Source organism: Asterias amurensis, chromosome 11 (genome assembly GCF_032118995.1).
Source record: "Asterias amurensis chromosome 11, ASM3211899v1".
Taxonomy (NCBI): domain Eukaryota; kingdom Metazoa; phylum Echinodermata; class Asteroidea; order Forcipulatida; family Asteriidae; genus Asterias; species Asterias amurensis.
This window is the reverse complement of record NC_092658.1, coordinates 8,215,695-8,228,877: the sequence shown is the minus strand read 5'-3', so window position 1 is coordinate 8,228,877 and position 13,183 is coordinate 8,215,695. Positions and strand designations below refer to the sequence as shown.

Here is a 13,183-nt window from a genome sequence, read left to right as displayed (position 1 = left end):
CAAATAACGTGTTACTTTTGGATGGTTACCTGTTTGACCTGTTTATGTTAATACTTTTCTTAGCAGGTTTTTTTTCCAGCTTACAAGCTTTAAGAAACGGGCCCAGGGGCCCGAAAGTAAATAATTAACATGTCATGTAAACAAACAAACAAACAAACAAACAAACAAACAAACAAACAAACAAACAATCAGAGACAATTTGTGTGGTATATAACTCGATATTACATTTATTTTTGAATAATGTTGTTTTTTTTTTTCAAGAAAATTTACTATCCATTTTATCCATTTTTTTTCCAAAATTAGTTTTGTCACATTGTAGTGTATATCCGTTTGGGACTCTGTACACGTCATCATTTCAGGGGACCGTATTATACTATTAGGTAGGTGTCATATAAACATCGAAGTATCATTGACAGATGATCAAATTCAAAGTACTATCAATATAACAATAACACCCCCTTTCCTCCATGACTGCGTCCGACCATGACAAGTGCTTTAAGTCTGACCAGCTTTTGGAGACAATGAGTAAACTTTTAACAACCCCCCCACTTTATTGTTTTGAAAAGGTGAAAGTCACCTACCGAGACTAAAGGGGCCAGCACCTACTGATATTAATATGCATGAATACCATGAGCAATGTACGGTATAAACATCATCTGTACCTTTATTAATCACCCACAGTTCAAGAACAAAATGCACAAACACTACCGGCCCAGCAATGACTCAAAATCTGTCACCCTATTCTATTTATGGACAATTAATGGACATCAGTGATTATTCTATTCTTGGGCTCAGAGTATGCTGTGACATGCCGGCCCGTTCAAGGACACGAGCCACATTACGGAAACTCTCTCTCAATAAAAGGGGAAAGTGTAGACGCCCGCTCCAGTATTAATAATATTGTTAAAGAAGTGGATGGTTGTAAAAACACTAAGAAGGAACTTGATCAAATCTAATAATAATGCGACTTGTACAAAAAAGTGTTTGTATTTTGGTTAAAGGGGCTGTGTCGTCATGGTCAAAGCGGGTATATGGAGAAATAGCACGCGCACCCCGTCCGCATATTTTTTCTTCTTCTGCATTTTAGAATTGGCATCCTCAACATTTTTCCTGATTTTAATTCAAGGATTCCCTTTTATGAATCTATTGAGATTTAAAAGTACAACGAAAGTGGCAATTTCGAAGTCAAGAAACGTAAAACGTGCAGTGATTGGCTGAGAGTTCAATTCCATGCTTTGATCATGACGATACAGCCCATTTTAACATTCTTTATTATTTTTTACAATATAGACACAATTTGGAAGATACATCAAAATGGTCGTTTACGTGGAGTAAATTAGCACTTAGTGAAGTTGACAAAATTCAAGGTTTATCACAATTATTATGAGCCAAGCAATACATATAAGTGATAGGTTCCGGCATCGCCAATACGTGCAGTAATTTTTCAATTATTATTTATTTGGTCAATTCCAGCTCATACACTACACGTCACTTGCAGTCTGGGATTTTTCAGTTAAAACAACCGGAAACTGAAGTCTTTTCGTCGAAATCCAGGGAACATTAAAGTTGCATGCGTGACCTGTTGTTCGCCGCCGAAATACTTATTTTGCTTAATTTATTTTTTAATCTGAACGAATTTTGACAGGGTTATGCTATTTCAAAACGAAAAACGTTCATAAAAATGTTCAATTTTGTTTACACATGGCCGATGAACATGAGATAATGTTGGGGTTCGTTTATAGTTTGTCGTTTTTCATTACCACATAACCACCAACAGTTCGGTCATACAATAACATGACAGTTATTCGTAACTACATGTATTTAAAATGTTAAGCTAAATTTTCGGGTAACATAAGCAAGCACCTCTTCCCTAAAATTTATGTATGAGAGGAAGAATTATACCACCATAAATTTAATCGCGAAATGTGTTAAATTGACACTGTAACCAATATTGTAATTTATCTAATTTTAACTAGTTAACTAGTTTATAGCCAGTTACAGAAAGTTAGAGTTACAAGTATAGCACTGAAGTGTCTTAAATCCACGTTTAATAAAAACAATCAAATTAAATAAAAATAAACACAAACATAAAACTAACATGTGTCATGAGGTTATACAAAAATAAGGATTTGGCTATATACATCTTGCATCTAATTTATACAAACACTTTTAGGCTGTATCTATTTCTTGGTATTGCTAGAAACATCTTTTACTAGCTGGTTTTAACTAGCTGGTTTAAAAAACAATTAAACTGTATAAACTCTTTGAAACTTTGTTGTTACAGGGTTTAGTAGCAATGGTGTGGTTTTTGTTTATAGCAAAACTAAATAAAACCATTTGGTTTGTAAATAATACATCAATACAGAACTAACACTCTTTAAATTTCTGTTCACACAGAAACCCCTGTATTTATCCGGAAAACAAATCCATTGATTTAAAATTAGTTTTAAAAAAAATACAATAAAAAAGGATGTTAGTTGAAGCTTGTTTTAAATTGATTTAACAAATTCCACATCTTCTTCTTTACTGTCGTCACTCACAGCCTGATGAAAATTAAGAACACCAGTAATTTAATCCAGATGTCATTGGTTCAAATCCTGCTCTATTGAATTTGTCTTTTTTCAACCTCAAATAAAAAATAAAAATAACACCTACATGTAGAAACATACCGGCAACACACATAACAGTTTGACTTTTCCCAGTGGTGGACTGGGCTTCTATATCCAACTCCAAAGGTCAACACAAACCCCAAATATATAATATGGAAAGGTTTGCAGTAACACCATCTAATGACTATCTCTAAATGAGTTGGGGTGGTTCGAAAAAGAACCATTGGTTTCAACTTGATGTTTTGATCAGTATGCTCTGATCGTCTTCTGGAGAAAGCAGAAGTGTTAGCAGAAGTGTTCCATGGTGTTACCGCAAACATTTCCATATTGTATTTCCACCATGCAAAGTTCCAGGTCCTGCCAAATATGTAGAACACCATTTTTGCATGAGGGCAAAATGCCTTTGCAGTGGAGGAAAGTTTTGAAAAGGCTACAGTATCACACATAAGGGTATTGCTGTTGCTAATAAAAAAAATATTAGTAGTAACCAAAACAATTTCCTTATATTTTCCATGCAACACTAGTTGGCAACGGTAACATCAAATATTGACTAGAATCTACAGTGTATAAATAAATTGTCATGTGCATATTATTATTTTCAGCGACCATTTTAAGAGCTTTTGTTGCTACAAATCTTGCAGGGATGTCTCCTTAGTGCACCATTGGGCATAGAGGAACGACACCACAGAAATTTACAACATACAACAAACAATATTTCATAAACAGTCGGAAAACATATAGCAAAATAAACAAATGGTAGCAAAATAAATAGTTAAAAGAGTAAATCTAAATACCTTTCGAAAGGTCTAGGTTTGAATTCAGTAACAAAAGCTACATGGAAATTACATTAAACTGGATGAAAATAGCAAACCTACCAATAAATGCAAGACTTCAAATTTACATATTGAAATGCTTTTGTTCATAATACAAAATCTAGGGCACCATAAAAATGGATGAAACTGTAATACAAAAACTACCCAAAGTACTTTTGTTTTCATTTTGACATCTGTCTCAGTCAAAAATAACACCCAAACTGGTGTTGAACCAATTCACCCACCATCAAATACTTTTGGTTACGCCATTTGGGAAGTCAATGTACCTGTTTGTTACACAGTGGCATTTACGAGCTTACCATTTATGTACAATTCGACTCCAAATCTTACGTGTTTAGCTGGACAGTAGCCACATTTCACCATGGTGCACTGAGCAAATGGCCAGAACTAAAGAAAGCCTTTTTGTTTAATGTTGAACCTACGTATTATATTGGCAGGATTTTAACAGTTGCATAACACTTGATTTACTGATAAAAATCTATGACGCGTAGAAGAGGCGGATTGGCTTAATAGCGTTAGTTTGTTGCCTTTTTCGTACAAATTTTGTTTAGATTAACACAAAACAAATTCTAAGGAGTACTAAAAAGTACTAATGAGTTATTTACCAGTTAATGGTTTTTTGAATTTTTTTAAAAACTTATTTACCAAGAAGGCTGACGCTTTTTTTCTTCTTATGTTTCTTCTTCTCTTTGTGCTTCTTGTCCAAACCTAAACAGAAATTAGAAATCAGAAATGAAATGAAACAAAACGAAAAACAGAACTAGAGACACACTGGGTCGGGGTGGGGGAGGGAGGGGATGGATGGGGGAGGGGGGGGGTTTGGATAAAGGGGACATCAAGAGATAAGAACTACAAATTGTAGTATATGAAAATTAAAACACGATTATATAGAATGGGTAATGACATATAAATATATTATGAGCTACACAAGACCAATGACTACAATGAAAAAACAATAAACAGAAACAAATAAAAGAATCACAACTTTGTATAAATCATAATAACTATTGATATGTTCAGAGTAAACAAGAATGAAACAGAACATTAAAAAGAGCAGTATACATCTACCATGATCTATAACAAAGGTGAACATGAATACTGTCAGATTAAGAGATAGAAAAAACCGTAAATCAACAACACATTGATCCTTTAAAAAAAACGCTCAACAAACAACACAAAAGAAACTTGGACAAAAAGAACATGAAATACTTTTTTTATGAAAACAGCTACAAACAATCACTGCGGGGTAAACAAACATAAATCTCTCAGAGCGAGAATGAGATGCTTGGGAACGAGACTAATTAAGATGAAGCCAGACACAAAAGCATCAACAGAAACAATGTTTGCTATTTCGATTGCGCCTGGGATAAAAATAAGTAATTTTTAGTTTTCTTTCACAACACTGAAAAGTCTGTTACACTGTTCAAAACTGAAAATGGAACAAGTTTTTGAGTGAAATCTGGAGTGGAGAGTTCATCAGAAGTATCAGTAAATAACGCTGTAGCAACAATTAATTAAAAAAATACATTAGTAAACTAAACGAGTCACTTAGATTATTTAACATGATTTATGCACGACTGTTAAATATTTTGACTTTCATAGAGATCATATTTGAGCTTGTAAAATTTGCACTGCATTTACAAGCTTATGCAACCAACGAAAAGATTCATGTCAACTAACCCATAATAAGGTTTGAGTCCTTTCTGTATTTAAAACAATGTATACAAAATAATTAATTTAAAAGTAACTTTTACTTTCATGCTGTATAAAATATGATCATAAATTCAAAATAAAAGCAAAAAACTTGCCAAAGTAAGTTTGTTTTGAATGCATCACACTAGGGCATACTAGTTTCTTAAATTAGTGCATCAAAAACACAATTTGACCTTAAAGCCCATCTTTAAATGAGTGAACACACAGCATGCCTTACTACTCAAGAAAACAAATCTGCAATAAAATATTTAAAAACTTGTGATTAACAGCAAAACGGCACCATTTGACGCCAGCATTATTTTGTTTTCTGAGCATGTTTTCTGCATTTGGTGGTTGCTATATGAACAGTCACAAAGAAATTCTGCATTTGTTTTTTTTTTTGCTCCAGAACAATTCGGACAAATGATTGTATCAATTGGCTGTAATTTTTCCTCTGAAACTACAGATTCTTAGCGTAAAAAACCTTTTTAAAGAGGGGAAAGTTTACCTGCTTAATCTATTGTTTCGAAACATGAAATACCTGTCAAACACTAGAATTCAGAAAACACACATAGAACAAATTACAACGGATACTCATTATAGAACCGGTACAACACTGGGCAATAGCATCAATTCAGAAAGTTAGGATTTAGTTTTTCAAAACTTTTCTTGCAAAGTATGCAATATAAAAGCCAGAAAAAATCTCAGTTTGAGTTTTAAGAAACTAAGGAACTATTCTGGTACAAAAATCACTATCAGTTTCAAACTTGTATAAATTTGTATATGTTGCTCTGAACCTGAGGCACCTTCTCAGCCATTTTGTTTTTATTCCCTCCAGATACCAAGGTAGTGTTTGAAACAATGGCTTTGTCTACCTTTGGCTATGGTTAAATCCTCTGTAAATGCCTAATGCTTGGAGAACATTGCCAGGGCCAACCAAAGAGCATCAGCCACAGCCAATCAAAGAGGCTCAACTCAGAAAGCACAACCTGATTGGTTGGGCAAAAGTTGTCTGAACCAAGTAGAACGTGCATCAAATTAAGTTGTTGTAGCAGCAGCAAGAGCATTTGACATGTTCATGTGCTGCAGCATCTTAAAGGGTTGCGACAATGCATGCTTCTTCCTTTTTTATTTTGTGGTTAAATTTGTCAAAAAAGCAGAATATAAAACGACTGCATGCTTCTTAGAGACAATGTTGTACCTCTCAGTTTAACAGCATACGTGGGAAGTTAACTGTAGACCACAAATTTAAAAGAACATGCAAATACATTACAAAACTAAAAACATTTAAAACCTAAATAACAATTCATCACCCGAGTCCAATTCCATGGATCTGTTTACCGTAAAACTCTGTGCTTACTACAGGGCCCTGTGAAAGCACATAATTCTAGGGGGCCGTAAGTGCAGAATTCCGCTGTAATCACAGCCATGAAAATAAGACATGCACACCTTTATTATAAAAAGCATGCAAACGAGGTGTGATACATTATTATTTAAAAATCTACAGATTGGAGGAGACAACTGTAGACCACAATTTCAAAAGACATGCAAGGAATGCGAGTAACACATACACTAGTTTTGATTGGCAATGCTCATTTTGTTTTAAATGCAGCAACTGATAGGCCTATCCCAGCATAAATTACTGGAGAAGAAATAACATCCAGATTCATAGACTTGCCCAGTCCCTCCGAGCCTGTCGATGTTGCGCCATCTACTGGTGATTAATACACAAACTAGCATCGCCAATCAAGACTGCACTTACACGTTAGCCCGATTAATTCTCCCTGCGAATGCGAATGCGAGGCGAATTTTGACATCACATATGGATGTTTTTCGCAGGAAATGTTTTGAAGAAGTTGAGCACAAGTCAACTCTTGCGAATTATTCGTTGCGAATTTGTGACGTCAAAATCTGTATCACATTCGCAGGAAGTATGAACCGGGCTTAACTCAAACCCACAGAAATATTTCTATAATGTATAGTGCACACCAACATTGCGCAACCACTTTACAATCATACAAAGGACACCTTCAACTCGTTCAACAATAACCAATAAACGCATTGTTTTGGGATATGGAATTCTATGGGATATGATCAGCAAAGCCAGTAATGAACGCCTATGCCAACCAGATGGTTGCAAATACAAAAAAGTGCCAGAAACTTTTGTTAGTTGTTGTTGTTAAATGAACTTTACTTAATCCCCAATGGGTATGGGTGAGTGATGCCAATGGCCCAGTTACCGAGCTGCTTAAGCAGAAAACATTGCTTAATAATTTCCTGCAAAGGACAGTGTATGTAAAATGGCTGCTACCATATTGTGGTAAGAGTAAGTTTGTTGTGCTTAATAGCTACTTATTGAAATTGGGCCAATTTAGTATAGAACCAATGTTAAACACAAACTTCCCAAGGCATGTCTCATTCAACTCTTTAACTATCCTCCATCAAATGTATTTCCCAGACCCTAGGACGATAGCTGTTCTTAGTGCGTAAAAAACATGCACATGACCTCAGCATGACCTCAATGCATTTCGCGTTATTCACTGTGGGAGTCTTTTCCTTTCTACAGACCAGTTGCACAACTTTGAACGCAGCTCTAATGCGCATCATTTTGGGAGTCCCAAAACGATTTTGACTCCCAAAATGACGAACAGGAAAGGCGCGTGTGAGTGTGCTGCACATTGTGCAAGGGGGTCTACAAAGTAGCCCCTTGTTTTTGTCCGTTTGCCTCACAAACCTAGACACAATCTCCGCTATACCTACCGCTCTGCTCCATCATGATCTGAATGTCTTGGTCCTCCGCCTCTTCCCTCTTCCTGTCATCCTCGAGCCTCTCCACGATCTGGCTCCTCTTGGTCACAACCTCCACCAGCATCTCTAAGAGTTTCTCCTCTCGCACCACGTCCGCGTCCGTCTTCTGGTGTTCGTGCTTGTGCATGAGGCAACGAAGCTCATACTCAATCTCTGCCTGCTGGAGCTCCAAGTCCTGCATTTGAGCTCTAGATAAGGGGAAAACAATGAAGAGACGATAAGACAAAGTTGAGTGATAGAAGTAAGCTAGAGCTGAGAAAAGCAATTTGAGGCGGCCCTGGACGCAACTCTATGCTGAATATGAAAAAAACAAAAAGTACCCTCTACCTACAATATACATCTAACTGAGTATTTATGTTTAGTTTCTATGTCAACCCCTGGCTCGATTTCACAAAGTACTAAGATTATCTTGAGATGTGTTTTCAATATCACCATAATGGCTTCTATTGTGACACCACACTGTGATTATCAGTTAAGATTGGTTTTGCATGGACCTAAGCCATGAAGTTGGGTCCTTGTCATATACACAAAATTTACAAAAGTGGAGTAAATTTGAGCTTAGAAAAGAATAACGTTCAGCAAAATTTTGCATGAAAAGTCAGCTTCCTTTTTGTTTTTTATATTCCACCCCTTTTGATGAAATAACAACAAAGAAGTTGTTAAATCTGAACAACTCTTAACAATGGAAATCTAAACACATTTTGGTATGCCTTGCAATGTGGCTCTCTCAGTTGTTTAAGCTCTGAATGGACACAATTTTACAAATGTTAGAAACTCACTGAGCAACTAGTTCTCCTTCTCGTCGAACCAGTTGGTTCTTCTCATTGACGAGTGCAAACCACTCGATGAGTAGATCTTCATTGTCTTGTCCCTCACTTCCTGTTGACGAGAACAAATGAAAACAAGTGAAGAAGTGTGTTGTTGCTGTTGTTTTGGGGGTTTTGTTTTCCCCTGGAATTTTATTCAAGCAACTTTAATATACAAGACTACACAACCTACTGGTAAAACCAACTACTTTTAGAACAATACGTAAAGAGAAATGGCAAATGGCAAAAACAGGAAATTTTATGAAGTGCATGGCATTTAGTTAGTACATATACCAATACAAAAGGCCCCCATTTGCACTGTTGTTTATATTATACTGAAACTGGCAAACAGTTAATACATGAATCGTGTCCAAGATTTCTGAGGGCAGGTGTCTGATTGTGAATGTGGTTAGTACTTGCTAGCACCAGCGAACAGGGCTCCAATAAAGGGAATTTCAAATTTAGAATGGGAGAAATGTATGACAAATTCATTTCAGAAACTGGGCAACTAAGCATGTCCATACGCCGCTCTTAATATTTATGCATGAGTTGCGTCACAATTCTAACCCAAAACAAGTCAAGCCATAGGTGCAGCCAGTGCAAGTGGTACGGTACGTGCGCCTATAGCCTGCTTTTGGATAAGAACTATGACGCCATGCATGAAAATTAAGAGAGGCGTATAGATAAGGAAAAGGCACGTTTTACTAGCCGTGTGGGCGACTTAGAAAATACGAGGCCTGCCTGTCGAAATGACCTGGGTAGTTGGAGACTTGCCTTTCATATCCTCCCGTAGCTTCTTCTCAAGGGAAACACCCTTGGCTTCTTTCTCACGTTGTCTGATCTCGATATCCTTCAACTCCTTCATAATGACTGTCGGCTCCATGTGGTCTTTACCAACCTAGCAGGGAACCAGGGAAACAATTAAACAGGCTGTGTTTTAAACAGACAACTTTAGCTGAGGCTACACTACATCTACCTTCCCATTATTTCCTCTTAGCCAATCCAAAAGACAAAACTTAACAAAACAAGTTTAAATATTCTGTCATGGCTCTGTTAGTGATCAGCAGAGTGCAGGAGTCCCAGTCTTGACACTTGTATCGTAAAGCAAGTTATCGTTGCCATTAATTTTCAGAGTCATTACCAAACGCATACAGACAGATCCTTTAAATATTGATTGGGTGTTTATGCAACAAAGTATCTGACTTCAGCCAGAGTCATAACCAAATCAAGACAAGATGCAGCCGATCATGCTCTGCATCTCTGTGGATTCCTTACCTCTCTCTTTATGGGTGGGGGTGCAGGAGCTCGCTTCCTGGATGCCTGCGTGGGCGATCGGCCAGGGGGTCTGGGAGGCGCTGTCAAAGGCCGTGATGGCTTGAACTAAAACCCAAAATACAATTCATTTGTTACTTCTGGAAGAGCTTTTGCAGAATAATTCAGTCAAGACTGTCTTTTGTTCTCAGGTCCACACTTGGTATGTAATGCTTAACCAAACATACAAAACTTAACCCATTATAGTTTAGAGAGTCTGAAGAAGTAAGTACAACTTTGTCACACTGTCAATCCTTATACCATTTTAGTTTTAACTTGGTTTATCTATTTAATAACAATACACCCATGTTTTCGATAAAGTGGATGTTTTTTCCCAGTGGGTGTTTTACAATGCTAATTGTGTACCTTTAAACATGTTTAAATAATGCAACAGAAATACATACTTTTGTTTTGTCGTTAGTAGCGTCAGTAGCTCTACGTTGTCTCGGAGATGGAACTGGTCCTTCCCTGTCTTCCACCTTCTGTGCACCTTCAGAGAGTTTTCTCCTTGGTGCAGGGATCGGTGAAATCCTGCCATTGTCCTCTTTGTCTGGAATGATGTGTTTCTTGGTTCTGGGAGAGGGCACCGGTTTGCTACCCACAGAATATGCTCTGGGCTCATCAATTCTGGGCTGGAACGGTGGAGGCCTGTCTGGGTGCACTTTACTCTCTGAGGGTTGCCCGTTCTCCTTGGGTGGTGTAGGGGCAGGTCTGCTCTTCGTTGATCTAGGCGGGGCTCTGGCTAGCCCTGCAGCTCCTGCGGTTTCGGAGGGTGGAGTCTTCCCTGGACTTTCCATGGGCCTACCCGGTATTTCCTGGGGCCTGGGTGGGGCGCGACGTTTCTGGCTTTTCTTCAGTGTGTTTCGATCACGCTGCATCTCTCGTAGTATGTCCTGTCTGGTTTTGACCTTGTATGACCCCTGTTGACTGGGAATCTCGGATTGGAGTTTGGTACCGGCAGGGAGCGGTGGCCACTGAGTGACAGGCCCCCCTTCAGTGGGTTCATCGTCATCAGCATCCCCGAATGGATTCAGATCATTGTCGTAATCCCCCTTCTCTTTTTCTTCAGAATCAGAGTCATCGAATGGATTCTTGTACCCTGTGTCTTCCTTCTCAGGTTGCTCTTCATCTTCACCTTCATCATCATCACCAAATGGATTAAGACTCTCATCATAGTCCCCAGACTTTGACTTTTTCTTGCTCCCGGTCTCTGCCTCTGGAGTACCTTTTGTGGGTACTGGAGAATCCTTTCTGATTTCTGGGCTATCATTCACAGGCTCTTTGGAATTGTCCACTTCTACGGTAATTTGTATTGGGGCAATATCAGATTCTGTGGCAGACGCGGTGCTTGCAGTGTCGCCTTCTACCCTGTCCTTGTTGAATCCCTGACAGAAGGAATCAGAGAGGTTTATTACTGCCTCTTCATCAGCCCCACTGCTGTATCGGGAGCTTTTCACCATCGACGATCGATTATCTGCTTCGATTTCATTGGCAAATTGTTCAGTGTCCAAACTACTTGTTTCTGAAGTACCCATTTGACTAATGGAACTCAAGCTTGTTAGGCTTAGGACGTCAGAAGAAGTCAGTATGCTATCTCTGTTAGCCGAATCCATAAAGGGCGATTCTGGTTCACTTGTTTTGGTGGTCACAGACAAGACTTCGTCATGCCCATTTGGTTCAAAGTTGATATCTTGGCTCTTAGCTTGATCCTGTGTGGTCAAGTCCTTACGTGATCCAGATGGGCTGTCTTCCCGAGAATCTCCCTCATCGGCCAGTTTCTGACCTGTGTTCCCTTCCAAAGCATCACTCAAGTTCTCTATTGAAGCTGTGCCTGGCTTCGAGTTACCTCTAACAGCAGCAAGGGAGGCCAACAGGCCAAGCCTTGTCTCCTCATCCTTTACACCATTGGGGCTTATTTTCTTTGGTGTCTCTGATGACGACCCAAAAGGGTTACTATCTTCTTTTTGTGGCTGCTGCTTTGTCATTTGGGATGCAGGCATTGGACTGTTAAATCTCTCTCTTGATGCTTTACTTGCCAGCAAGTGTGGATGCATAGGTATAGCTGAACTAGGTGGAGATACCCGATTTTGAGGCTGTACACCTTGAGTTGTAGACTTTTCAGACAGTGAAGCTGCATTTCTTTCATCTTTGTCTTTCTTGACAGGAAATGGTTTTGTTCCTTGTTGAGTGTCCGATATACCATTTCCTTGGCTTGGTTTAGAAACCTCCTTTGTTGCTGCTGGTGTTGCCCCTTGCCTCGTCTCCCAAATGCTACCTCCTTGGTTTTCCTTTACCACAGCTGGTTTTACCCCCGATCTTGTCTCCCATATCCCACCGCTGCCACTGTCACTCGGCTGTTTGTTCTCCTTGGCAGCACGGCTGGAGATGTTCGATCTCAGTTTCCATATGTTGTCTCCATGCTGCAGGCACTCAAACTGCTTGGGGTCGCTGGTGCTCTTGTACGAACCAGGCCTCAGTGTTGTTCTGCATTTGTTGCAACGGAAGCAGTTACGGTGGTAGATCTTCCCATCTGCTACCTGCCTCTCCATGAGGTAGACCTTCTTGTCACAGATGCCACAATTATCTCCACGTGATGGCTGCTTACTTGCCTGTAAAACAAATAAATCAAATGGTAACAATTGATCCATCAATTTAAAGGCGTACCTTAAAGGAAGGGTGTACTTTCGGTAATTACTCTACAAGATAAAAACTTGGCAGAGCACTGGAGAACTGTTGATATTATAAATCATTGTTAGAACGGCAGTCTTTGAAGTTGTGTAACTTTACCCAAAAATTTGAATCAGAGAAAGTCATCTGAAACACGCAATTCTATGCAACAAGAGTGTTTTCTTTCATTTTGTTCCTGCAAGGACTGGGGCTCACATTCACTAAACACTTAGTTGAGTTGCCACTGTTGCCATAGTGATTTGTATTGTGACAACACACTTTTTTTTATTACTCGGCAATTAAACATGATTCTCAGTTAAGATCAATGTCAACTCTTAGTGAAATTGGCCACTGGTACAGTTTTGGACAAAAATGCATCGATGCACATTTCATAGATAATTTTCTCTTGTCACAAATCATCATGTGGAATCTGTTTTGTGGCTGGTAACCTCATTCT

General features: G+C 38.6%; 1 protein-coding gene across 2 annotated transcripts in view; it reads right to left on the bottom strand.

Moving 5' to 3' along the window:
• Positions 1 to 224: 224 nt before the first annotated feature.
• Positions 225 to 13,183, bottom strand: part of LOC139943935 (uncharacterized) — a 31,578-nt gene continuing 18,619 nt past the window's right edge. The window contains exons 6-12 of one of the 2 annotated variants that reach the window (XM_071940835.1): positions 10,464 to 12,668; positions 10,024 to 10,128; positions 9,519 to 9,646; positions 8,722 to 8,817; positions 7,895 to 8,130; positions 5,643 to 5,685; positions 225 to 4,150 (exon numbers count right to left, since the gene is read on the bottom strand). In XM_071940835.1, the coding sequence (XP_071796936.1) occupies positions 4,114 to 4,150; positions 5,643 to 5,685; positions 7,895 to 8,130; positions 8,722 to 8,817; positions 9,519 to 9,646; positions 10,024 to 10,128; positions 10,464 to 12,668 (2,850 nt within the window). In that variant the 3' untranslated portion in view covers positions 225 to 4,113. The remainder of the gene's footprint in view (positions 4,151 to 5,642; positions 5,686 to 7,894; positions 8,131 to 8,721; positions 8,818 to 9,518; positions 9,647 to 10,023; positions 10,129 to 10,463; positions 12,669 to 13,183) is intronic. The other variant, XM_071940836.1, reaches the window with a different exon arrangement.